The sequence below is a fragment of the Xenopus laevis genome, chromosome 4S, assembly GCF_017654675.1.
Source record: "Xenopus laevis strain J_2021 chromosome 4S, Xenopus_laevis_v10.1, whole genome shotgun sequence".
Taxonomy (NCBI): Eukaryota; Metazoa; Chordata; class Amphibia; order Anura; family Pipidae; genus Xenopus; species Xenopus laevis.
In genome coordinates this window covers 16354325-16381803 of record NC_054378.1, presented here as the reverse complement: position 1 = coordinate 16381803, position 27479 = coordinate 16354325, and the positions used below count along the sequence as shown (strand labels likewise).

Below are 27479 nucleotides of genomic sequence, written 5' to 3'. Positions count from 1 at the left end.
TAGTGCTGCTGCTGCTGTGATCAACTGTTCCTGTGTTATGTGTGTTGGGACAGCACTCAGGTATCTTTTATCTTTACTCTTGGCCTTTGTTTGGATTCCCTTCTGCCCCTTTCCCCACCGGCCTGGAAACAGTAAAAACAGTAGCACAGGGATATCAAGTTAGAGAATAAGGAAGTCAGTGCACAGAAATATGGGGGGAGGGGACAAAATGCAGGGTCTCTAGTAACAAATGCAAAGGGATCTGTTAAGTGATAGAAAGGAAGATGGTTGGGGTAAATGAAAAGAAAAAAGAGAAAAAGGGGTCAAAAATAGAAGGTACAGGTGATGGTAGAAAACAGTACAGGTATGGGTTCTATTATCGGATATCCAGATGTTATACAGATGATCAGAATTAGAGAATTAAGCAGTATATCTTTGTTACAGTAGAGTGGTGTATATGTCAGTATATAGATGATTAGAATTACAGAATTAAGCAGTATACAGGAGTCACAATAAGATGGTGTATATATCAGTCTAAAGATGATCAGAATTACAGAATTAAGCAGTATATCTTTGTTACAGTAAAGTGGTGTATATAGCAGTATACAGATGTTCAGAGTTACAGAATTAAGCAGTATACAATAGAGTGGTGTATATATCAGTATACAGATGATCAGAATTACACAATTAGGCAGTATACAGGAGTTACAATTGAGTGGTGTATATATCAGTATAAAGATGATCACAATTATAGAATTAAGCAGTATACAGGAGTTACAGTAGAGTGGTGTATATAGCCAGGCCTGGATTTGTGGAAAGGCCGCCAAGGCCCAGGCCTAGGGCAGCAGGATTTTTTAACCACATCAACGTTGGTTAAAAACACTGGCTATGAGCGGGAAATATAATAGTTTTTTTTAAAAAAAAACGGTGTGCCAATCCCCAGTGCTCCAGACCTGATGATAAAATTTGAATGTGCGAACAAATAAAGGGGAGGATATGGGGGCGGCGAATGGCAGCAGGCCTAGGGGCACCCGCTATGTAAATCCGGCCCTGTATATAGCAGTATATAGATGATCAGAATTACAGAATTAAGCAGTATACCGGTGTTACAATAGAGTGGTGTATATATCAGTATACAGATGATCAGAATTACAGATTTAAGACGTATACCGGTGTTACAATAGAGTGGTGTATAATTGTATATATCCGTATACAGATGATCAGAATTACAGAATTAAGCAGTATACAGGAGTTACAATAGGGTGGTCTATATTGCAGTATACAGATGTCTTTTGACATTGTCCAGCTTTCAAATGGGGGCACTGACCCCATCTAATGTATTGTTATTGCTACTTTTTATTACTCATCTTTTTCTTCAGTCCCTCTTCTATTCATATTCCAGTCTCTTATTGAAATCAATGCATGGTTGCTAGGGTAATATGGACCCTAGCAACCAGATTACTGAAACTGCAAACTGGAGAGCTGCTGAATAAAAAGCTAAATAACTAAGTAACACAATTCTATTCTGTTTCAACCCACTGTGCTTAGTGACAAGTTTCCTCAGATCTGGGCCGGGGATCTATAGAGAACACTAAGCGCTATGAGCAGATCTCAACAGACTACAACTAAAATGGCTGCCATCACACACTGAAGAAAAACTGTTGAACAGGGGAGAGGGGTTAAAGGTCACATCAACTTCCTGAACTACAGGGAGAGGTGAAGGACAAAATAACAAGAAGCAATACACAGCTCAAACAAGTATATAAACTCCATGTCTGTGTAACATAACAGATAATAGCAATTACTAGGAAATCCAGTCAACAGCGGGCCGGTAAAAATAATGGTTGATCCCAATGTTATTAATAGGGAAAAAAGATAAATAGGGAGGCCGGTATTTTTTCCAGAAAAGGTGGCAACCCTACCCCCGGCCTTATGATCCAAGCGCCGACCCGTCCTGCACCCCCACAGGCGAGTGCCATATCACTGGGACACTGTGCGTTCCCAATGCACAAAATTTCACCACCATAGGCCCGGGCCTGTGTGTTTGGGTGGAATGTACATGGCTGGGGAGAGAGTGGTACAATAGTGAATGGCATGCAAATTATCTGTCTTTGTCTGTTTTTTCTTTTAAGAAAACCATTTTTAAAGGGCACGTGTTGACAAGAAAAAGACCTGTAGTTGGCTACAAGTAGTTGGCTTTTGCTGGGATTCTGGGAGTTTTGAAAGTGAAAAAAAATGATTTGTCCTTAACTCTGTCATGATTTTTATGGTGTTGTTTTTATTTCTAAATTACACTGTTTACACTGCAAATAATTCACTCTATCAAGTAAAATTTCATTCGTAACCCAAACTTAGATGTAATATTGGTGTGTAGGCTAGAGTTCTGCATGGGTCCATTTCCTTATACCCTTAGCCAACCCATACCCGCTATCCGTGACCCACAATTTTACCACTCTGATCCGCTACCCAAGCTGAACCGTAATAGGCCAACTAGGCTTCCGTTCCAATGACACGCAAAACCAGAAGTAAAGTCACTTTGGACCAGAAATTATGTTACTCCGGCATCGAATCTGCATAAAAAGAAAAATACTACCAGAACCACAGTGGAGGGTGGGAGGAATCAAGCCCACACCTTTGCTGGGTCCCCAGCCAGGTTGCAGACTTCCCACATGCCCAGGGGATTGGGTACTTTTTGCTGGAAACCCGACCACTTTGCCACTTTATACCTGCTACCCCACAGCCACATTCCCTTCCCTGAGACTATTATCCCACTGTTACTATAGGCACCATCTCTCCCTACTATACCTGCTATCCCACAGCCACACTCCCTTCCCAGAGACTATTATCCCACTGTTACAATAGGCACCATCTCTCACTACTATACCTGCTATCCCACAGCCACACTTTCTTCCCAGAGACTATTATCCCACTGTTACTATAGACACCATCTCTCCCTACTATACCTGCTATCCCTCAGTCACACTCCCTTCCCAGAGACTATTATCCCACTGTTACTATAAGCACCATCTCTCCCTAGTGTACCTGCTATCCCACAGTCACACGCCCTTCCCAGAGACTATTAGCCCACTGTTACTATAGGCACCAGCACTCCCTGCTATACCTGCTATTCCACAGTCTCTTCCCAGAGACTATTATCCCCACTGTTACTATAGGCACCATCTCTCCCTACTGTACCTGCTATCCCATAGTCACACTCCCTTCCCTGAGACCATTATCCCACTGTTACTATAGGCACCATCTCTCCCTACTATACCTGCTATCCCACAGTCACACTCCCTTCCCAGAGACTATTATCCCACTGTTACTATAGTCACCAGCACTCCCTACTATACCCTCTATCCCACAGTCACACTCCCTTCCCAGAGACTATTATCCCACTGTTACTATAGGCACCATCTCTCCCTACTATACCTGCTATCCCACAGTCACACTCCCTTCCCAGAGACTATTATCCCACTGCTACTATAGGCAATATCTCTCCCTACTAGGGTTGCCACCTTTTCTGGAAAAAATACCAGCCTTCCTATATATTTATCTTTTTTTCCTATTAATAACATTGGGACCAACCATCACTTTTAACCGGCCAGGCCGGTAAAATACCGGCCAGGTGACAACCCTACTCCCTACTATACCTGCTATACCACAGCCACATTTCCTTCCCATAGACCAGGGCTGTCCAACTGGCCCCCCCTTATGTGGCCCTCCACATCAAAGACTGTCTGCTATGTCTGCTACCATATGTAAGATTTAAAATGTATCACTACAGAGATAAACTGGCCCCTGCATTGTCTAAACCTCCAATTCAGACTAATCCCCTGTATTGTTCACACCTGTGATCCCCCTGCATTGTGACACCTCTATTGTTCACACTCCTAAAGCCCTGTACTGTTCACACCTGAGACCCAGACTGAAACTGCCCACATTATTCACCTGTTCACATCTTATTCAAAATGCCAATGGGGCACCAGCACTGTGTCACTGTATGTAGTACATATTAGACTGGTCCTCATTCCTGTCTCCTGCTCTGTTCTGCCTTCTATATGCTCCCTGTGTGTGTCATACTTTGGTATTTGTTCTGGGGGTTTGTTAGCATTTGAAAATTATTGTTAGAGGTCCCTTAGGTATTTAATCATATGCTGGGGTACTGTATTATACACAGGGAAGAGGAGGCATATGGATTTATAGGTATGTGTTAAAATGACTTAACTTTTTTCACATATGAGTGACATCCTTGCCAGGACAGGCACAAGGTAGTTTGGCACCCTAGGCAAGAGCTTCAATCAGTGCCCCCCTGTCCTGCATTACCATTTCCCTCCTTACCATGATGGTTTTTAAATAAAGAGAGCAAGAAAGTGTACAACATTTTTTCATTTATATTACTGCCCCCTCTACCTGTGCAAGCAAGCTCAGCAGCCATCTATCATACAGCCCTCCTGCAGCCATCATATTGCCCCAATCTTAACCTGTGTCAGCACCAGCCAAAAATAAATCTGATCACATCATATTGCCCCCAAGTATTTATGTACCTATGCCAGTGCCCAGCCCAACAGCAACAGCAAACATATGGCCCCCAAATCTGTACCTGGCTGTGCCAGCAGGAAGCTTCACACTTTACAGTAATAGAAAGAATGTCTTGAGTTCAGTGCAACTGTGCAAGGCTGAGAGCAGCAAGAGCCACACCAAGCAGGCCGCCAGCTCTCTGCCTCTCTCTGTCACCCAACACATCAGTGACGTCATTGACACGTGTATGCACATTGCGGTGCACCGCACAGAAGGAGCTATTACTTACCGGCAAGAGGGGGAAGGAGATGGATTCCACCCAACTAGGTGACCATGATTACTGAAACAAATGATTAAATAAACGCTTGAAAAAAGTGCACCCCTCAATGATGGCACCCTAGACAGCTGTCTACTCTGCCTATCCCTAGTTCCGGCCCTGATCCCTGTAGTGAGCACCAACCATCTGTTTTTTTGGTGTGCTATTAATGTGGACATGGTCTTGCGATAACATGGGTGTGGTTTAAAGTGGGTGTGGTCTAAAAACAGGGCGTGGCTAACACTGGCTTCCGTTATCGGCCCTCCACCATGTAGATTGGAAAAATTCCGGCCCACGGTACCATAGAAGTTGGACAGCACTGCCATAGACTATTATCCCACTGCTACTATAGGCACCATCTCTCCCTACTATACCTATTATCCCACAGCCACAGTCCCTACCCAGAGACTATTATCCCACTGTTACTATAGGCACCATTTTTCCCTACTATACCTGCTATCCCACAGTCACACTCTCTTCCCAGAGACTATTATCCACTGTTACTATAGGCACCATCTCTCCCTACTATACCTGCTATCCCACAGCCACACTCCCTTCCCAGAGACTATTATCCACTGTTACTATAGGCACCATCTCTCCCTACTATACCTGCTATCCCACAGTCACACTCTCTTCCCAGAGACTATTATCCCACTGGTACTGTAGGCACCATCTCTCCCTACTATACTTTACACAGCCACTTCCTAGAGACTTCCTAGAAACCATTATGCCACTGTATACTCGCAAATGAATCCACTACATTGTGTTTATGATGTTTGTTTATGGTGATATCTCAATAAAGCTTCTGTCATGTGACAGGGCTAGCTATAATTACAATTCTGTTGATTTCTGACGATATGTTGATTTCTCATGACATTGCCATCATGTTCAGTGCTGGACTGGGTCCAAAGTACCTGAAACCAAGGGACCGCCTTCACAACACTTAGATATAGATAATGCTAGATGCTATAGTTTTTCTATAGGTCCATGGTGGAAATAGGATAAGCATAATGGAATTCTCTATGCTGGTGTGCTGGTAAGCCAGCCCAACCATCCTTAGACTGGGACTTTGGGGACCCACCGGAGCTCTGACACCAAAGGTCCTCCTTGAAACAAACTGGGCCCTCCTCCCAATGTCCACCCTCCCGCACATATAGCTAACACTGCGTCTTATCCCACACCATTCGCAGGTATCTAATCAGTGGAGCAGGCCTTCCCTGGCAGGGCCCCTGAGGTCTCTGGCCAGACCAACCCTGCTCCCCAAGCTTAAATCAGAATGAGAGGATGTTTATCCAGCAAGACATGTGGAAAATCTTGATACTCTCTATATGCTTGTTAATAAGAATAATAATAATGATAAAAACAAAACAACATTATATTTAAAAAAAAACTTTATTGATTTAAGTTCTCTAAAGCTTATGGACCAGGTACATAGTTGGATATCATGTTCTTAGTCTTTGATCTTCTCTTTTGATGTCCCACCACTGTGCAATACACAGGATAGATAATTATATCCTTATGTTGCACTCATTGTCCAGACAATAGCTCCATTGGCCTCCTTCCTGGCACCATGCCCATTGTCGCCTTATTTATCCACCCTCCCACCCAAGACCCAGACTATAGAAGACATAGTCTGGGGTTTATGTGGCCATCTTCTTCTCCTGATGGGGCTGGTTAAATAATCGTCTTCACAAAAGTTTTTTTTTGTGGGTTCTGCAAACATTCAATCAGATCACAAAAGTGATATACTTTGTCAGCATCCTTCCCGAATATGGAAGCTTTACTTGTTCCCTTTGTAACGGAATTTCTTCTTCTCGCTCTGAATATTACAGTGTCTTCGCTGGAGAATAAAATGATAAGTTTTTATTAATGCTAAAATCAATAAACTCAATCAAAAGAAGACTTAAATTCAGTTAAAAGTAGAGAAGTTCATAAAGAACAATAGAGAACTAAGCTCAGATTATTAATTAACCTAACCAGAATTTGTATTTACTAGATTGATGGACGTCGGAATTCTGCCAGCTTCTATGGCTGACCAGACAACGCTTGCAAAGAAAGGATGGTCCCTTATAGATGCAACAAATCTCATCCGCTCATTAGGATTTTCACACAAGAGCTATGGAAAGAGAGAAGATCAATCAAAATGACAGAATCATTTCCAAATCTATCCCACAACCCCAGTCCCTTCCCAGAGATATCCACACTGCTACTATAGGCACCATCTTACCCTACTATACCTGTAGGCTTTCTACCTACAGCCACTTTTCTGCTCTCAAAATTATATTGAGGATCCATCCCAGTAGTCATCTGGAAAAGTATGATTCCAAGAGAATAATAGTCCTCTGCCTTATTGTACTTGCACTTTAGGAATACCTGCAGTTGTATAAATGGGTACACAACATTGGTTATTTAAGGGAAATGAATAATACTAGAGAGCATCACAGACACAGAAATGATTTTAACACTATGTATGAGTGGTGTAATCAGCAATTAGGTATTAATAAGTATCATTTATCTCTGGAATACAATACGCTAATATAACAACAGTTACTTTCTATTCTGTAGATATGATAAGGATAGAAATGTATTTGTATCATCTATTATTAATCATACTGTGGTACTGTGGTGTAGGCTAATAAATACAAATAGTAATTAGAATGTTGGTCGGTTACCTCCGGTGCAATGTATGCACGGGTTCCACAGAAGCCTTCTGCCATTCCGCCGCTTCTCTGGGTGTCTGCAGAGAGGCTGAAATTGGCTATCTCAGCATGGCCTGTGTTGTGCAGCAGAATATTATGAGGCTTCAGGTCCCTATAAAGAAGGATAATGAGAAAGATAATGAGTATCCCTAGAAAGCAACATTCATACGCACTAAACAATGGCCTCCAACTTTTACTTACCGGTGAATAAATCCACGGGAATGGAGGAAATTCAGTCCACAAATAATTTCAGCAGCTAGAAACCTAGTGAATGAGATGGAGAAACTTGATCAGTCAAAAGACCAGATTATACTGGGCTGTTTCTTGTGGTTCCTTATAGATCAGAGGCCACATTATAACTACTGTACATCAGTCTAGAACTTACTGTATTGTGTTGTTCGCCAGTACTTTTCCCTTCTTCACCAACTCTCCTAATGTTCCTCCGGAAATATAGTCCAACACAAGGAAAATGCTGTCCTGCAAAAGGAAACAGGGTTATGTTACAAACAGACTTACATGTGTTGCTAATACACTGATTGTTAATAGGATGGTACCAACCGTGGTCTCGAAGATGGCATTTAGCCGAGTGAGGAATCTACACTCCTGTGCTACTACTAAGACAGTTTGCTCAATCCTCACATCAGCAATTGACTGTATAAACCTATTCTTCCTTATTCTTTTCAAAGCTACATATTTCTCTTTTAATTGGCCTTTTGCCAGCAGCACCTAAAGGAGAAAATATGGAGTAATGTTACGGTACATGGGGTTGACACCTTGCCATGCATCCAATCCCACTACCACTCCACCCCTTTAGTGGGAAGCTTCTTTCAAGGTAATAGTGAAATCCCATTCGGACTGGGGTCCAAACTGGAACTCCATACAGCCTTGCATTTATACTTATCGTATTAATTGAATGGATAGATACTCAGAGTTCCCTGTATAACTCAGCCTGCAGCCTTGTGTCTTTATATGGACACAGAACTCCTCAGTGACTTTTAATAACCTAATAACCTTATAATTTACAGTTAGTGTAGCCACCCAGGTGGAACTTTTTGGTAAGTTATAATATCCTTATATTTTACAAGAGGAGGTACTTTATTATATATATATATATATATATATATATATATATATATATATATATATATATATATATATATATATATATATATATATATATATACACAGTTAGTAGTAAGCAGCCGCACTCTAACACCGGACTTTCATCAATGTTTTTGCGGGTGCAGGGTCAAATATATTCCATATAGATTTGCTGTAAAGACCCGCACTCCAATCTGTTATTTTAATTCAAAAAAATCTTTATTTGGTACATCAAGCCAACATTTCGGCTCCCGAAACGTCGGATTGATGAACCAAATAAAGATTTTTTGGAATTAAAATAACAGATTGGAGTGCGGGTCTTTACAGCAAATCTAAGTGCGGTTTGTTTGTACATTTTATATATATATATATATATATATATATATATATATATATATATATATATATATATATATATATATATATACACCAGTGAAATAGACAGAGATGCCCTGTGCATGTTGGCCGAGCGGTCCAAACCAAGTTCCTACACTTGTTACATTGTAGTATCACTTACTGTATTAATGTGAACAAAATATATAATAATATAAAAAGTGCTCGCAGTGCACATGTAACATAGAAACACAGTTCTTACATATATGTTTGTTAATTTGCAATCTGGTTTCTTAAGAAGTTTTTAAAAGGGAGGTGGGCAGTGTGAGAAGGAGAAAACGGCACAGGACAGGACTATCAAGATATTATTTGTAAAGTTTTATTGTCATTATATTGGTGCAGCCTATGGGTGCTGGGCACAAGACAACTGATTTGTGTATGGTGCAAATGTATGTGTTTTTGCCCAATATCACTGAGACGGGGAAGTTTGCCTGAATGAGAAGGTAAATTCCGCACAGCAGCCAATCACTCTGCTCCGGAGGATACCAAGGAAGCCTATACTGGATCCAAACCTCTCTAGGTCAAGGGCTTGAATTACTTTACCTCGATTCAGCCAGGGATGCTACTTCCAGAAATGTTGAGAAAAGAGAGTGCAGTTGCTTCCTGCAGAGGCTTTTTAAGGCATAAGGGTCATGTGATATGACCTAATAACAAAATGTGGAGGAACAGAGACAACACAAAAAGAATCATGAACCTTAGCCTGACTGGGGAATGATATAAAATGGGACAGGAATATTTAAAGTGCAATCACGTCAGACTGGGGCTCCAACCTCAAAGGGCCCCCTACCCAACCTTATGTTTGCCCAGAAGTCAAACTATTGGTTCACCCAATTCGACCCAGCACGTCGGTGTCATGTAACCAGATAAAATCTAACACCCAGTTAGTATTTTTTTAACTTCTAACAGTTGCTTTGAAATGAATCTTACAACATCCCCCTCCTGCAGCTAGAACAAGGGGGATCAACTGGTGGAGCGGGATCTAACAGTAGATCTTGAGCTGGTAGAGCTGGCAGGAGCCCAGCAGTGTCACAAACTATTCCATTAGACCACCCTTTTTGGGGAACTGTCTATTAGATTTTAAATGGAACCGCAAAGTTTGGGCACCCACTGAGCTAGAAGATATTGGGTTGCGTGTGCTCAGCATGCTCATTTCGGGGGAACTCCAAACACGACAAGGCACAACTCCCTTGAATTATACATAATGTTTAGTTGGTGCTCAGACAATAGAAATATTGCTGTCTTTTTAAATGTAGCAATGTTAGTTTAAATTGCTTTGGTGTTAAAACACAGCACTGATTGTTCTTCAATAGGCCAGTAAGTGCAATTACAGCTCAATCCCGTACTCTGTGTGATTGGCTAGAGACGCTGGCGCTCCCTTCCGCCTGCCTTCCGTATGCTTGAATAAAGAATCGCTTGCGCTAATACACTTGCGGGGCTAACTGTACCAAGAGAATAGGTTCCAATACCCCAAATTAATAAACTCTCTCTGTGCCATGATTAGGGTTGCCACCTTTTCTGGAAAAAAAATACAGGCCTTCCTATATATTTATCTTTTTTCCCTATTATTAACATTGGGATCAGCCGTCATTTTTACCGGCCAGGCCGGTAAAATACCGGCCAGGTGACCACCTTAGCCATGACCCTACTATGCCCTTGAGGGTGCCCATTATTCTGTATATTTTGAGGTGCTCCGTTGCATTCACCCATCTTTGATTTCCACTAAGGGCTCTTACACATGAGCGTTCTGACCTGCGTTCCCCTGCGTTCCGTTTTTTGGCGTTCAGCCGCAGGGGAGCGCAGGAATAGACGCAAGTCATTATTTGAAATGGGGCTGTACTCACACAGGCGCGTGTAGGCGCCGAACGCAGGTTCAGACGCAACATGCTGCATTTTTCCTGCGTTCGGCGCCTACACGTGCCTGAGTGAGTACAGCCCCATTTCAAATAATGACTTGCGTCTATTCCTGCGCTCCCCTGCGGCTGAACGCCAAAAAACGGAACGCAGGGGAGCGCAGGTCAGAACGCTCATGTGTAAGAGCCCTAAATCTCTTTCTTCCCATCTGACCAACGCTGTACTTGTGAAAGGTGCAGTGTAAACTTGCAGATAATTAGTGATTATTTACTGTGGGGCTACTGGTTTGGGCTGGAATTTGTGATTCTCAGGCTGGGAGTTTAAAGGATGTAGGAGCCTCCAAATTGGTAAATCATTGCATTTAAAGGGCCATGTCCCCCTGTCAGTTTAGTTGTATCCATTCCATGCAGGGACTGAATTCTGGCTGTTCAGGGTGCAGGGAGTTGCTTTGTCCCATGTACTTTACCTCTATAACCCCAGGGCTTTCTACTCCCCACCCCCACACACAATATTTTGACAGTTGACTCTTGTCTCTACAATGGAATATATATAGAACAAAATATGATTTCCCCCCCTGGTGAGTTCCCTTATGTTCAATGTAAAATAGATTTATTCTTGAAAAACCCCGTAACAGAGCTGCACATATGGTCTCATCCAGGCCCAGACTAGCAATCTGTGAGTTCTGGCAAATGCCAGAGGGGCTGCTATAAGGTCCCATAGAAAGTCAGTATTTAGTGGGCTGGTGGGGGCTTTTTGGGCCTCTGTGTGGGCTGATTGGGTCTATGTGTACCTGAAATGCCAGGGCCTATTTTAATTCTCAGTCCGGACCTGGTCTCGTCTTTCCCTTTACCCAGGTAACCGTGTATTAACCTCTTCATTGGCTTCATGGGAATAATGTATAAGTGCTGCAGAATATGTTGATGCAGAGTAATAGACAATGATAATGTTTGGGAGACATTTTGTGTCGGTATTGGTTGGTGAAGACAAGCATGGCACTGAAGGTGTTAATAAGCTTGGCTCTGCACATGTAGCTTGCCCCCAAACACTGTTTGCTCTCACTGTCCTTGAATGAGTTAACAGTGCAGGCGATGGTTAAATGGGCTCTAGTGCGATTTGATTGTTAACCCTTTCACTGCAACCAAACAATCCTAGAGCAAGCTGAATACTGTGTCTAGCTGGTCCTCTTTAACCCTGGCACCTGGCGTTTTCCATATTAGGGATCTTTCTGTAATTGGGATCTTCATTTTTATCGCCATTTTACCACCATGTCTAAAAAAAACACTTGTCTAGTGCCAGCCTACCCCCAAGATCCAGTCTGGTACTATTAAATAATATCAACTAGCTTGGCTGGCACAGGGTTAAATGTCTGCAGCTGAAGGCAATTAAGTGTGACTGGGGCATTTGCCAGTTTAACCTTTTTCCTATACAGTATACACCCATGGTCATGGCAGCCATCAGGGGGGAGAGTTGTAGGGGGCCACGAGGGTAAGGGGGGCCTTACTTGATTAGCCGGGCCCTCCCATCTTTCTGAGAGCTGCTGACTTCGGGAAGGCATGAATGTTTAAGGGGCCCTGACCACCAATTTTCTTATAATCTGGGGGGCCTGGCCATCAATTTTTTCTCTCATGTGGGGTCCTAGGCACCAATATTTTTTAATAGGGGGTGCCCTGGCCACAAATGTTTTTTTATGGGGGGCCCTGACCACCAATATCTTTATATTTTTTATTAACATGTGGGGACCCTAGCCACCAATATTTTTTTTGTTTTTTTACTGTGTGGTGGGGAGGGCGGACCTGTAGGTGGGGCTTGCAGTGGGCGCAGCCCAGGAGGCCAAGGAAATTTTGTCATACGGCAGACTGTACTGATTTCCATGCAGTCAACTTTGGATCTTGATAAGCCATTCAGCATACACAGGAGACAGGATAACTTCAGCAGCACTCATGGGTTAAAAATCATTCCACCCTGTGCAATACCCAATCTCTGACTCCCTAGGACAACAGCCATTGGTATTTAAGGGCTGCTGGGAGTTGCAGTTCTGTAGAAGCTGTTTGCACATTATCAAAACAATGGAGGAAGCCAGTGCATGAGTTATTAAAGCTGCAGTATGTAGGTGAGGAAAAGGTTAATAGTCTGACTGGGAAACAGGTGCAAAGAAAACAAGACAGGCTGCTGCTGCTGCTGCTCAGAAATTAACTTCAGAAATCCCACACCTTCCGCTGTACCCGCTAGCAGCATTGGTACAGTCACAGCTTCCAGATCTCAGCAGAGAATGAGCAGTGTTGCAAGGAACAAGGTGAGTGGATAACACTGGGGAGGGGGTCCACAAAATGGATCTATTCTTTTCTGTTCTGCTGGTGGGAGCTTTGTATTGAGTTGCTATTGATTCATGGAGGATTCTGGGATTTGCAGTTTGCATCTGCATTAACCTCCCCCCCCCTCTTCCATCTAAGGGGACCTAAGAGCAAAGTAATTAGAGGAGGGGTTGGAGATGGGGGAAGGCTTAAAGGCCCCCATACACGATTAAAGCTGCCCACAGACCGAGTCAGCAGTTTATTGGCCCGTGTGTGGGGACCTCCGACGTGCTTCCCCGATTCCTATCTGTTCTCGATCGTGCAGGTTAAAAAATCCCGTTGATTGTGGCCGAATCTGTGCGTTTATGCAGTCCCGTGATCCAACCGTCTGTATTGAATACATTATGATCCGATCATTGGGCCCTAGAGCCCATGATCGGATCAATCCGATTATCGCCCACTTCAATGTGGCCATATATTAAGGAGAGATCCACTCGTTTGACGAGAGTGGTTCTCTATGTCTATGGCAACTTTAGACTTGGTATTTGGGGTCCAGCAGACAGGAACTTCGGGAAGGGGGGGAGACTGGATAGATGGTCTGGGAATTGTGGAGGCTGGAGATAAGGACAGGGAGGCTGGGGAGGGGGGGGATAGTAACACAATCAGAGGGTCTAGTATTGGATGGGGGGGGGGCATTGTGAGACTGGGTAAAGGGGTTGGGTCAGCAGAAATAGGGTAGAGAAGTTCTGTAGAACTGAGAAGGTCAGGGGGTTTTGTGGTGTCCTCCATGTATTTATGGAAGGTGGAGAGTCTGGGGTTCCTCCTTCACATGTGGGAAACTGTCCCTAGTGGGAAACTCAAGTCCTGTGTATTTGTAGGGGGTGGGAGTAGAGATTGGAGGGGACAGAACCTGAGTCTATTGGGAAGGAAGTAGAACATAATCTGTGTTTTTGGGAGAGAGGGTTTCTGGGGAAGCTGGACAAGGTGTCAGAAATAGGGCAGAGAAATTCAGGGGTTTGTGGCTCCCACCATGGAATGTGGAGGGGTCAGAACTCTTCATATGTGGAAGAACGAGGAAACTGCTGCTGTCTGGGGTCCAGTGATGATCAGTGTGTTTACTACAAGTGTAACACGTCATTGTGAGAGGGGAGAGTGCGGCTATAGGAGGAGCCCCTGTCCCTCGCTGCTTCTAACTGCCGCTCACTTGTTGTTATGTTGCACTCGGCCAGTGGAAATTGCTGCTACAGTCACGCTGGGTCGTCTCACAGGTCTGTATAGAAAAAGCTTTACATATAATAAATATATATATATGTGTATATATATATATATATATATATATATATATATATATATATATATATATATATATGTGTATATATATATATATGTGTGTGTGCTTGTATGGGGGGTACAATCAGGTGAAGGTTGCGGTTGTAAATAAAATGCAACTCCTGACAGAGGATGCTGGGAGTTGTAGTGCAACAATACAATGATGCCGTTTGGACAGCTTTTTTTTTTTCTCTAAGGAAAATTTCACTTTGCTATTATGGAGAAAGGGAAATTCCACTACAACTGCTTTAAAACTACAACTCCCAGCATGCCCATAAAGGTGCAAGCCTGACTTTTGCCTGGTGATTGCTAGGGTAACTGGTGTGTAGGGGACAGAATCTGCACCGAGGGGTAAGTAAAAAGTTAGGGGCATTTGCCCCGGGTACCACCTAAGCTGGGGGGGGAGGAGGGGGTCTACAAAGGGTAGGGGGGTAGGGTTTTTTTATGTTATGGGTTTATTTCTCCTTTAAAGAGCAGAGCTACACACCATAGTATAACTATACAACCCCCTGATGTGGCAGCCCCGGTGGGCCCAGACTGCCCCCCCCCCGAGTCAGACCATAATCTCCTCCATAGTACCCTGGGTACCTGGATTCCCCCCAGGGGGCCCAAGATCAAGCCTCTGTGGATGCTGTTTGCTAAACTCCTGCACGCTCTGCCTAATCCTCTCTTATCTCTTCCTATTCACTGCCATAAATTCCTGTGGCTCCTAGGAACGGCCGTATCAGAAGCAGATTAGTGGGAAGGAAATGCTTTTATGAACCTAAATTACCACTATTACCAATTTAAGCATCAATCTGCCTCTTAGAAAAAGCTGGGAGCTGCCATATGGCTTCCCTTAGTACAGTATGTTGGAAGAACTGGCGTGCAGCGGATGCTGGGAGTTGTAGTGCTGAGTTCTGTATATATTTGAGCTTTCACTGTACTGCGGACAGGCTTGTTTTGCATAAAGTAGTGACATGAAACAGTCTCACTATCTGGCGGCTGGTGGGTTACAGTTCAGTTTCCTGCCGCCTCTGCGGTTTGGTTTCGGTGAGGGTCTGGGGTGTAACTGGCTGCGGCTGGCGACTGCAGGGAACTTTGTGGCTGAGGATGTTGCAGACAATCTGTCCTACGGATGAAAAACAACATTTAAATGTGAATGACACACGGTTTGTGTCTATAAAGACTCCGTCACCAAGTTGTTTGTGTGCCCGGGTTTATTCTGCTTATAATACTCTGTACTGTGTAATTCTCTGTATTGTGTAACATTCTGTGTATAGAGTGCAACATGTTCCCCAGAGTCTCTGCAACTGCCAATAGCAGTGCTGGCTGGGAAAGTCTCTATAGAAGAGATTCTGTATTGCTTTGTATTGGGGCCCTATATCTCTAGACTCCTGCAGAGAAGAAGTACAGCTGGGCCCCTAGGGAACTCTGAGCACTGGATGGGGCCCCGTTAGGGCGAGTGTGTAGTGATGGGTGAATTTATTCGGCAAGCTTGGATTTGCTGTGAATTTCAGCGTTTAGCCGCACATAAATGTATTTGCGAAACTGCGGCAAAAATTCCCCTGCAAAGAAGTTTTAAAAAAATTGTCATAATTGTCACGTGGCAAAATTATTCTGACGCCCGTGGACTTTAAGGCTAGGGCCACACGGGAAGATTCTGGGAGATTGGTCGCCTGGCGACTAATCGCCGCGTCTTTGAGGCGACTAATCACCCTGAATGGCTTGCTGGTATCTCACACCCGCTAGTGCTAAAGTCGCCTGCGCCAATTCACACGCAGTGATACGTTTTTCAAAGTCGCTCGAAATTGCCTCACGAGGCAATTTCAAGCGACTTTGAAAAACGTGTGGCCGCGTGTGAATAGGCGCAGGCGACTTTAGTGCTAGCGGGTGCAAGATACCAGCAAGCCATTCAAGTCGCCAGGCGACTAATCTCCCTGAAATCTTCCCGTGTGGCCTAGCCCTAATGCATTTGGACAAAATAGCCACGTGTATTAAATAGGGATGCACTGAATTCAGAATTCGGTTCGGGAGTCGGCCTTTTTCAGCAGGATTCAACCGAATCGTAATTTGCATATGCAAATTAGGGGCGGGGAGGGCAATTGCGTGACTTTTGTCACAAAATAACGAAGTAAAAAATATTTTTCCCCTTCCCACCCCTAATTTACATATGCAAATTAGGATTTGGTTCGTTGTTAGGCCGAATCTTTCGAGAAGGGTTCGGCCGGATCCAAAATAGTGGATTCGGTGCATCCCTAGTATTAAAATTACAAATAAGCACTCACCCCAAATCTCCCCCTAACTGGCCTTCAGACTGGGCCCCCTTAGCTCATAACAAGGTTACAGATATATAGAAACATTGGGGTAACAGTCACCCTGCTATAGTTCCAGGGGTACCCAGGCCACAAATAAGCACTCACCCCAAATCTCCCCCTAACTGGCCTTCAGGCTGGGCTCCCTTAGCTCATAACAAGGTTACAGATATATAGAAACATTGGGGTTAACAGTCACCCCGCTATAGTTCCAGGGGTACCCAGGGCACAAATAAACACTAACCCCAAATCTCCCCCTAACTGGCCTTCAGACTGGGCCCCCTTAGCTCATAACAAGGTTACAGATATATAGAAACATTGGGGTAACAGTCATCCTGCTTTAGTTCCAGGGTGCCATCTATTTTGGTGGATATGGGGGAGGGGAAGGACCATTGTACCTGTTGCTGGGATTACTGGTGAAGTTACTGGCATATTCAGATGCCCAAATTCCAGTACAAATGACATAAAACTAAACTGAGCTGGGATTATGCTAATTAGGCTTCTGGTGATTACTGTGAATTTATGTGGAGAAATCTGCCAGATGCTAATTACAGAGAGGAGGACTGTTGCAAAGATTTTAGCTGAAGCCAAAGCCGCTGGTAATTACAAAGCACCGTACAAACCCCGCCCCCATGAATATTGCCCCTTATTCATGTTGATTTTTATTCCTTTTACTGTTTTGTCCATCCTTCTGTTTTGGGTTGTGATAAATCCTCGTTGCAGTGATGGTGTATTCGGGAGAGGTTGTCCAACAAGCTGCAGCTCACTTCTTTTCAATTGGTCTTCATTATTGCAATCATAGACCAATTGAAATAATTGGCCCGATAAAAGCTGCCAACAAACCGAGTCGGCAGCTTATCGGCCCGTGGTTCCGTGATCTGACCTCCTGTATTGGCAGCATTATGATCCGATAGTTGGGCCCTAGGGCCCACAATTGGATCAGCCCGACATTGCCCACTTCAATGTGGTCAAATCAGGGAGCGATCCGCTCATTTGGCAAAATCGTATTGGCAAACGAGCGTATCTGTCAATGCATGGCCAGCTTTAGCTTATCACTGCCCAATGTGCCCCTAAATGTCCTAACGCACCCGGGCATTGCAGGCCCCCCCGTTACTCACTAAGGGTCTGTTTCCAGGTCGACGTTAAGTCACTGCATGAACAATTAAAGGAATATTCCGCTGGTCACCATAATTTACTGTTCCTGGACATATTTCCTCTAGTAGTGTCCAAAGCTATATAAAATGACGACCAACTATAATGTTCCCTTTAATCTTTACATCTGCCCTTCTCTCCCCCTGAGATAATTTAGGGGACACAGTAATCATATTATAATTGTAATCTTTAGATGTAACCCCTGGTTTTGTCTCATAAGGGATTCTGGGAGTTGTAGTCAGACTACAGCAGTGATGGCTGTTCATTCACACCGTTCCCTTTCTCGCGTGACCCATATCTTGCCGGTGATTTATGTGAGACAGATGGTGCCGGGCTCCCTGGCACAGATCCAGTTCGCTGGCAGAGAAGGGCAGGAGATGTTACTCTCTTTGTTAATCAGAGCCAGTAAATGTGGTGTAAAATGATTGGGAGTTTCTTCTTGTCTGGCGTGTGCCCTGCTGCCAAGCACATCCGTCTGGAAACTGGACAAAGGAATTAATCCTGTCTGATGCAGGCATTTTAAAGTTGTAGCTGAACAGGACAGCAGCTAGGGTTGTCACCTTTTCTGGAAAAAAATACCGGCCTTCCTATATATTTATCTTTTTTCCCTATTAAAAACATTGGGATCAGCCATCATTTTTACCGGCCAGGCCAGTAAAATACCGGCCACGTGGCAACCCTAACAGCAGCCAGACTTGTGAGCCTGCAGTGGTGTTGTTTCTTCAGCCCCGCTGAGCTTTCTCTCATGCAAGATGGATTTTCAGCCATTTTCAGGTTTAAACTAGCCATGGTCTACTCTTATTACTGGGGAGAAATTGATAGAAACATCCCTGAAGACATGTTATACAGATGGCTAGAATCTCAGCTGCCATAAAGCAGGGCAGGACTGCTGCTTCTAGTGGGGATCAGATGGGATATATATATATATATATATATATATATTTTGTGTACTGGGATATATACTCCCCCTTCTGCTTGGCTAGTTGAGCTTACAGTTGATGTAAGAAGCGCCCTTTCCAGGCAGCTGATAAGTAGGGGCCAGGGGCAAGCAGAAAGCAATTAGAGAGCCAATTAAGCGGTGGCTTTTTTTTTTTTTTTTTTTTTTTTTTTTAGCGCCTGTGAAATTACCTTTCCAGCGACTGCCTGGAACCGTGCAGATTCCAACTCAAGCGCTGACGGGATTTCGTTAAGGTTGGATATCGACTCTATCTCCCTGGTGTTGGGTAATTGGTTGAGGCTGAATTCAATTAATTTTTGTAACAAGGCAAAATTGGTTTTATATCTCCTTTAATACAGATTAAAGGCAGTAGACATTGACCCCATGGATTGACCGTTTGAACATTTGTACCCAGATGTTAATCCTGTCATTGCTGATGACTAGTGGGAATTTTTCCAGTGTGGCTGATTTGCATTGGCTGGAAGTCGTTGATATTTTGGGGATCCCCTGTACTCCAGCATATACGTTGGTGGATGACGGCAGCGGGCGAGGGGTTACTGGCAGTGCGCAGACTTGGCCAATAGGGAGACTGTATTTATCACAGCCTTCAGTGCATGACGGACGACGGAGACTTTCTCCCTTCCAAGAGGTGCCTGCCAGGGGAGAGGGACTGGGCGTCCTGCCTAATAAATCCCATTTACTTGGAATGTGATGTCTGAACTAAGAAGGGGAGCAGGGGGGTTTCATTAGTCCACTCCGGGGCCCCTTATGCCAGACACTTGCAGCACACGTGTCCTCGCATTCACTGGATCTCTTTGTGCAATCACTGTGAAATGCGACTCACGCATGTCATTGATTTGTTCATTACAAAAGGACATCAGGGGGTGTAGTTGAAGCAGGAACAGCCCCTAAGTTTGCTCATAGCCTGTACAGAGAGATCTCATAAAACTGTGGCAGCATAGGTATTCCCCTGTACTAAGCACAATTCAGCAGGAACAGTCCCTAAGTTTGCTCATAGTCTGTACAGAGAGATCTCATAAAACTATGGCAGCATAGGTATTCCCTGTACTAAGCACAATTCAGCAGGAACAGCACCCTCAGTTTGCTCATAGCCTGTACAGAGAGATCCCATAAACTATAGCAGCATAGGTAGTCCCCTGTACTAAGAACAATTCAGCAGGAACAGCCCCTTAAGTTTGCTCATAGCCTGTACAGAGAGATCCCATAAAACTATGACAGCATTGGTATTCCCCTGTACTAATCCCAGTTCAGCAGGAACAGCATCCCAAGTCCCAAAATCTTTAGACCCCTCCCTGAAGGCTATGTTTACATAACAGAATTTAAATATGGAGCCGTTACATGTAATCTTGGCTTGCTCATGGTCGATTGCTGTGTTTGACTGCAGAAAGTGTGCACAGCTCAGCTTCCCTGTAGCTCATTTGTAGCCTCCACATGGGTGGAAAGTCTTTCTTCTCATTTCAATAACAGCAACACAGACTGCTTTGTATCCAATCAGACGTTACAGGCTCTGGGCCGGGGAGCCTGTGAAACCGTGTGGGTCGTTGCCTTCTGCGCTCATCTATTTTTGATAAATTAAGGGGTGTGGCCCTGGTTAATTATTTAGGGAATGGCAGTGTGTGGGTGCAGCGCTCTTGTTCTACCCTTCCCTAGCACTATGCACCATAAACACCTTCCATTCCCGAGTTTTTCCCCTTAAACTTAATGGGGGGTCATTATCTACATGCCAGACAGGGGGCCCCTTTTGTACCTGGGGTCAAAGTAAGTGAGCCCTTGTATCCTTATGGTAAATCTATGACCCTTGGGTGTATTCTACAACTTCCCCCCCCCCCCGCTCAGCCATTACTAAAGACAGACCCTGCCTGGGATAGTGGAATGCAATGGGTTAAAAAGGACTCCCAATTCCGTGATTACCCATTGGTTGCCCGGGGCGCTGCATGTATATTTATCCATTGTATAAGTGGGACAGATGATTGCTGTTTGCTCGAGTGGATACAATGGTGCGTAAATTGTCCTGATGTTGCGCTGAATAATATTCCATTCGGGAGTGCTGGCGGTGCCACACTGATTGCCATAGATTGTTTTGTGCTTTTAAGTCTTTTAATCTGAAGCAGCAGAAGCCTCATTGTGACTGAGAGAAATCCCTCGCTGGTGGGACCCGTTATGCCTCGTACAAAAGATGCCGCTGCCTCTGTTTGATGTATATTTTATGCGCTTTTCCGTTAATTGGCACCCTTGCGCTTTTTAAAAACTTTTGCCATTCTGAAAAATGCATTTTGCCTTCTATCTGCCTTAGTACTACAGTTCCCAGCATCCTCTGCCAGCTGGAGTTGTGAATTGGCACCACATGGGGCCATATTCAGTATCCGTATTCCTCATTCCACTGCTGCTACCTGTACAGTCAGATTATCAGTGGCTACTGTCTGCACTTCCCCAATGAGAGCAGAGCAGGCAGTAACCCTTCCAACACTTGTCTCAGTCCCTATATATTCGGTACCTATCTAGTGCTACCAATCCCTATTTTTGTAGGGAAATGAAAGCAGAGCAGACAGTAACCCTTTCCTTTTGTCCCTGTATAGTGGACACTTGTCATCTTTTTGCTTATTTCTAGATCTAAAGCAGAATTGGTGCCGGTGTCAATATGGCTACCAAGTCGCCTCCCCCGTTAATGAAGAAGCACAGCCAGACTGACCTTGTGAGCCGGCTGAAAACGCGCAAGATCCTTGGAGTGGGAGGTGAAGATGACGATGGGGAGGTCCACAGGTCTAAGGTGGGTCATCCTGAGACTTTTACCATGTTTCATGGTTGTTAGTGGAACCCTGAGATGACTATTTATTTTAATAGAGGGTCTCTGATGAGCCAGTGCCCTTTTTTTTGACTACGGATATCAGCCCCTCCTTTTCCTCTTGTAAACTCCGCCTTAAAGGGAAATTAGAGGGCAACTGCATGCTGATGAATTCATCAAGGCGTGTGTATTTCCATGCGCTTCCATGTGTTCATTCACTTCTGGCAGCACAGGAGAGTGACTTCCTGCCAGCTATCCTTACTGTAAGGACTTCCTGGATCAGGCCAGCAGGAAGTAACAAGTTGCTCCAAGAACAAAATGGCTTCCCCCCTGTAGAGTTCTCTTTCTCTCTCTTATGAAGTAGGAAACACATTATTCATGGGTATTAGAAGTAGCCTTTGCCTAGAGGGCAACTTGTACATTAATTATAGTTACATTTTAATAACCTGTTTCCTCATGTCCATTTTAAGGGACACTGTGGTGCATTATGGGGGCTACTGTGTTCCTCTGTAGCTGCTAAGAAGTATTTCCCCCACTGCAGCATTTTCTGCTTTGATGCCACTGTGTTGAATTTATTTCTAATCTTTCCTGCGCTGCCGCTTTCCCTTTCTGTGTCTCATCTGAGGCTGTCGGCTCTAATCCCATCAAGCAGCCTCTTCCTTAACCCCATACGGCCCAGGAAATCCAATGGCTGCTGAAAGTAGGTCAGTTCTGACTCCAGAAACAATGTAAGCAGAAGTCGGCTGATTAACAGAACTATATTGTTTCAAGAGTCGGAACCAGACCACAGAAAGGGACAGCTTTCAATATTAATTCCATTTATAGGTATTGAAACTAGTGACGATGTGTAATAAATGGGAATTTTCTCGGAATGACATTTATGTTAACTATCAGAAAAATAGACGCTGTTTTTGTTTGTGTAAAATATTCCTCAGCTTGCCTAAATGGTTTTTTATTTTCATCCTGTTTAGATCTCACAAGTTCTGGGAAATGAAATGAAATTCACAGTAAGAGAACCTCTGGGTTTGAGGTAAGTGCCAGGAATGAGAGTAGCCTTTATGTCCCTATTTTTTCTTAGAACAGCTCTGGGGAGGCTTTAGTTACAGCTACAGAAATGGGGTTTTGAATGGAAACTGCCCTTCTGCTCACTGCATTTATTTCCCATTTTAACTAACTGTGTGTGTGGACCATCTCTCCCTACTATACCTGTTATCCCACAGTCACACTCCCTTCCCAGAGACTATTATCCACTGTTACTATAGGCACCATCTCTCCCTACTATACCTGCTATCCCACAGTCACACTCCCTTCCCAGAGACTATTATCCCACTGTTACTATAGGCACCATCTCTCCCTACTATACCTGCTATCCCACAGTCACACTCCCTTCCCAGAGACTATTATCCCACTGTTACTATAGGTACCATCTCCCCCTACTATACCTGCTATCCCACAGTCACACTCCCTTCCCAGAGACTATTATCCACTGTTACTATAGGCACCATCTCTCCCTACTATATCTGCTATCCCACAGTCACACTCCCTTCCCAGAGACTATTATCCACTGTTACTATAGGCACCATCTCTCCCTACTATACCTGCTATCCCACAGCCACACTCCCTTCCCAGAGACTATTATCACACTGTTACTATAGGCACCATCTCTCCCTACTATACCTGCTATCCCACAGTCACACTCCCTTCCCAGAGACTATTATCCCACTGTTACTATAGGCACCATCTCTCCCTACTATACCTGCTATCCCACAGTCACACTCCCTTCCCAGAGAATATTATCCACTGTTACTATAGGCACCATCTCTCCCTACTATACCTGCTATCCCTTACCAATAAAGCAGTGTATGAAGAGGTTAATATCTGTCTATTACAATTGCATGTAGTGCCAATACATAGTGTATAAAGCAGCCTCTAATTGGGAGTCTGACAGCAGCAAATAAAACCCACCACCTGGTGTAAAATGAATCCTACTTGAACTAATGTTGCGGGAAGGACTGGAAGTTGCTGTGCAATGATCTCTTGTTTTTATTGCGATTCCTTCCAATGACTTGTTACATTTCTGCATTTCTGAACCCCAAAGAGGGATTTAATGAGCTCAATGGCTTTTTTTTTTAATGATCAAGGGTCTGTGAGTTTACATGGAAGGGGGGTTTCTTATAACTCACTAGTGTCCTCTCCTGGCCATTGACTGTACTGCAGGTACATAAATCTTGCGTTGTATTTATAGTGTAGCCTAATTCTTTGTTACTTTGCGGAATCATTTAAAATAAAATGTGAGTGGTGGCACGGCAGTTACCATTGCCTTGACTAGAATTCCCAGCATGCACCGTGGGTTGTATATGATACACAGATAAGAGTGAATACATGTAATGTAATGATAACCAGGTGTGTGTGTTCCCGGCAGGTTATGGCAGTTCCTCTCGGCCGCCATGTTCACAGGGATCGCCATCATGGTAAGTGGGACGCTCTCGCCGTGGGATTTAAATCGCTCTCTGTCCGCATTATGGAACATTAATCTTGTGCGGGAATATTCACATGTAAATATAGGCTTGAAACCCATTATTCATTGCGTTAGTGTTTAACGTGTCCCACATATGTTACACGCGTGAGCCTTCTTTACGGGTTATCCCTTGGGGAAAGCAACCGCCATTTTTTTCTTATTGGGTTTTATGTAATAGAGGTAATGATCAGAAGGCTTTACATGCCATGTCCCTTTTAAGTCCTCTTCCTTCCACTGGGCCCCAAAGGTTGTTGCCTGTTGCCCTCTAGTAGTGCCCCCCCCCTTATTCTGCCAAAGGGAAGGCTATGGTAGGAGAACAGCGAATTTCCTATGTCCCTACTTTGCCTCTGTCTCTCTGCAGGCTTTGACCTTTCCAGATCAGCTGTACTCAGCCGTGTTCGACAGTGGCCCCGTTAGCAGCAAGACTTCAACTCGTTTGTATGGAGGAGCTCTTTTTAGTAAGTGAACCCCATACTAAAAGTGTAATGGCACCTACAGGGTTAAAGGGGTTGTTCAGCTTTGATTTTAACTGTTGGTATACTGCAGAGAGTGGTATTCTGAGAAAATTTGCAATTGGTCTCCATTTTTTTATTACTTGTGGTTTTCGAGTTATTTTGCTTTTTATTCAGCAGCTCAGCAGTTTGCAATTTCAGCCATCTGGTTGCTAGGGTCCAAATTACCCTAGCATCCATGCATTGATTGGAATAAGCGACTGGAATAGGAGAGGCCTGAATAGAAAGATGAGGAATAAAAAGTAGCAATACATTTGTAGCCTTACAGAGCATTTGTTTTGTCCAGATGGGGTCGGTGACCCACATTCGAATTCTGGAAACCATCAGAAGAAAAAGGCAAGTAATTCAAAAACTATATATAAAGGAAAAAATGAAGGCCAATTAAGATGCTTAGAACTAGCCATTCGACATACAAAGTTAAAGGGGTGGTTCACCTTCAAGTTAATTATTAGTATGTTATTGAATGACATTCTAAGCAACTTTTCAATTGGCCTTCATTATTTATAGTTTGCTTTCTTCTTCTGAATCTTTCCAGTTTTCAAATTAGGGTCACTGACCCCATCTAAAAAAAAAATCAAAACTCTGTAAGGCTACAAATGTATTGTTATTGCTACTTTTTATTGCTCATCTTTCTATTCAGTTCTCTCCTATTCATATTCCAGTCTCTTGTTCAAATCAGTGCATGGCTGCTAGGGTAATTGGGATCCTAACAACCAGATAATAAAAAATGAAAACCAATTGCAAATTGTCTCAAAATATCACTCTGTCTCAAAATATCACTCTCTATATCATACTAAACGTTCATTTGAAGGTGAACAACCCCTTTTAAGTCAGCCAGCTGAAGATCAGGAATAGCTGATCTTGTTTTGTACCACCAGGTGGCACCTCTATACCTCACCTGCTGGAAACAGGTGCCTGCACCCACTACTACTTTATAATTTTTATTCGCTAGAACTAGGGTAGGAAAGCAATATCTTGGGTCTATATAGAAGAACCAGTACTTGGCATGGTGCATAACGTTCATGGAGCTAGAAGCATGGTTTTGAATGGTTCAACCGCTGCCCCTTGATTTGTTTTCCAGGCATTTCCCTCATTCTATGGAACTCCATGTACACGTCGGAGAAGGTCATTATACGTTGGACACTACTGACAGAGGCCTGCTACCTCAGCATCCAGCTCATCGGTGAGACACTTTTTGCTTCTGAAATAATGTAAACGGGTTACTGCACCTTTAAGAAGGGAACGCTGATGCCAGTCCATGGTGGGCAGCCTGAATGGTTCCAAGCTGGCAGAAACATGTCTGATATGCCATGGGCCTTAACTGTAACTCCCCGCTAGCAACCAAAGCAACTTCTTGCTTCCCCTTTAAATTTGGGGGTGTCTGTTGTTTATGTTGAAGTATAGGTGGATATTGTTGCAATTGGCCATGAATATCCCAGCAGCAGCAGCACCCTCCCCTCCAGGGCCCTCTGGTGGATTTTTATTGCCATGAACAATATCCATTGACCTTTGACATTTTGTGGTTTAACTTACCCTTTAAAACTTCTTTTTCTTCCCCGTTTTGCACAGTGACTGCAGCGACGGTAATAGAGAGTGGAAGCTCCTCCCTGACTGCCGCCTCCGTCCTCTCCAGCTGCCTCCTCTTTGCTCTCATCAGTATCTACTACTACTACCAAGTGGGACGCCGACCCAAGAAGATTTGAACCGGTCTCTCTGCTTCCAGGACTTTCCCAGACCGTTCCCGTTACTCGGAGCAGCGTTCCCGGAGGTGACGTTCAGCCCAGCGCCCAGGACTTTTACGCTTTTTTTTCTCTTTTTCCCTCTTTGTTGAGAACTGATTCCCCTTTAGACTCACGAGGAATCGGCCGAGCAGCAATAGGAATGACTGGGTCTCTCTGCAAAGACTAAAATGGATTTAAAGTGGCGCAGAAGTACAACGCAAAGTTTAGAAACACCTATAGGTCCCGTTAGTGTCCCTTGTTGTAACCCTGCTCATGGGTGGGTGGCCCAGCTGTGCATGCTTCCTTAGGATACTATTAATTTAATTGTTCCTTCCTTTCCCTTTATTCAATGCCTCCTTCTGTTATTTGCGGATTTGGGGAGTATTTTAACATTTAGGGGCATCAGCAGTGCCTTGTGCAACCCTGTCCAACCAGCCAAAGGCTTATACACTATTTAAAGGGGAAGTTCAGCTTTACATTAACTCTTTCTATTTCATATGGGATTTTAAGGCGTTTGATATTTTTTTGTAATTTTTAAAATGAATTTGGGGTCGGTCAGTTCTGTATATGAGCAGGGTCTCATGGACTATTTAGGGGCTTTCAGATATTGTTGAACTGCAATTCTCAGCACTCCCGATGGGTCGTGTTAGTACTGGGAGTTGTACGACATGGATATAAATCAGTTTTGCTTCTTCTGTAATGGGCCTCCCAAAGTCAGTGTTGGGGACCCAGGAGGCTTCAGTGTTTCAGGAGCAACAGGCGGGTGCAGCTTCTGGGACTGTTTAACCCCTGCATTACTGGACCAAACCCACAACTTGCTGCTTCTGCACTGGGCATTATTATAAGGTGCGGCGGTTCTGAGATTCTCCCGTCCCACAGACCTTGGATTCTCCTCGGCGCAGTGTTAAATGGGGGTTGTTGGACTTCTTATCGCGAAGCTGAAATATTTCTCCACACCCCCCATTCAGTGCAGTCTGTGCTCTTGTGATGTGTTCTTTTTCATTTGTTGTATCAAACTTAATACCTCAATATCTTCCATAATAAAATATGCATTCAGCTGTG

The 27479-nt window shown here is 44.0% G+C and overlaps 1 protein-coding gene and 1 long non-coding RNA gene across 5 annotated transcripts; one reads left to right on the top strand and one right to left on the bottom strand.

Moving 5' to 3' along the window:
- On the top strand, positions 1-27479 carry tp53i11.S (tumor protein p53 inducible protein 11 S homeolog). Of its 4 annotated transcripts, none has more exons than XM_041591467.1 (7): positions 1-60; positions 21493-21651; positions 22638-22696; positions 24089-24137; positions 24546-24642; positions 25778-25879; positions 26266-27479. In XM_041591467.1, exons 2-7 carry the CDS (start codon positions 21523-21525, stop codon positions 26397-26399), a joined length of 570 nt encoding a protein of 189 aa, XP_041447401.1. In that variant the 5' UTR covers positions 1-60; positions 21493-21522; the 3' UTR covers positions 26400-27479.
- On the bottom strand, positions 6193-8494 carry LOC108715265. The gene is made up of 3 exons (XR_005960818.1): positions 7901-8494; positions 7717-7779; positions 6193-7627 (listed from the first exon to the last, which is right to left on the bottom strand). It is a non-coding gene; the product is annotated as an uncharacterized LOC108715265 (long non-coding RNA).

What these genes read in the sequence shown, in the direction of transcription:
- tp53i11.S (XM_041591467.1), top strand. Translation starts at nt 21,523, where the DNA reads ATGGCTACCAAGTCGCCTCCCCCGTTAATGAAGAAGCACAGCCAGACT. An exon ending in GGGAGGTCCACAGGTCTAAG is followed by an intron (nt 21,652 to 22,637) that starts GTGGGTCATCCT and finishes CATCCTGTTTAG; the next exon opens with ATCTCACAAGTTCTGGGAAA. An exon ending in CCTCAGCATCCAGCTCATCG is followed by an intron (nt 25,880 to 26,265) that starts GTGAGACACTTT and finishes CGTTTTGCACAG; the next exon opens with TGACTGCAGCGACGGTAATA.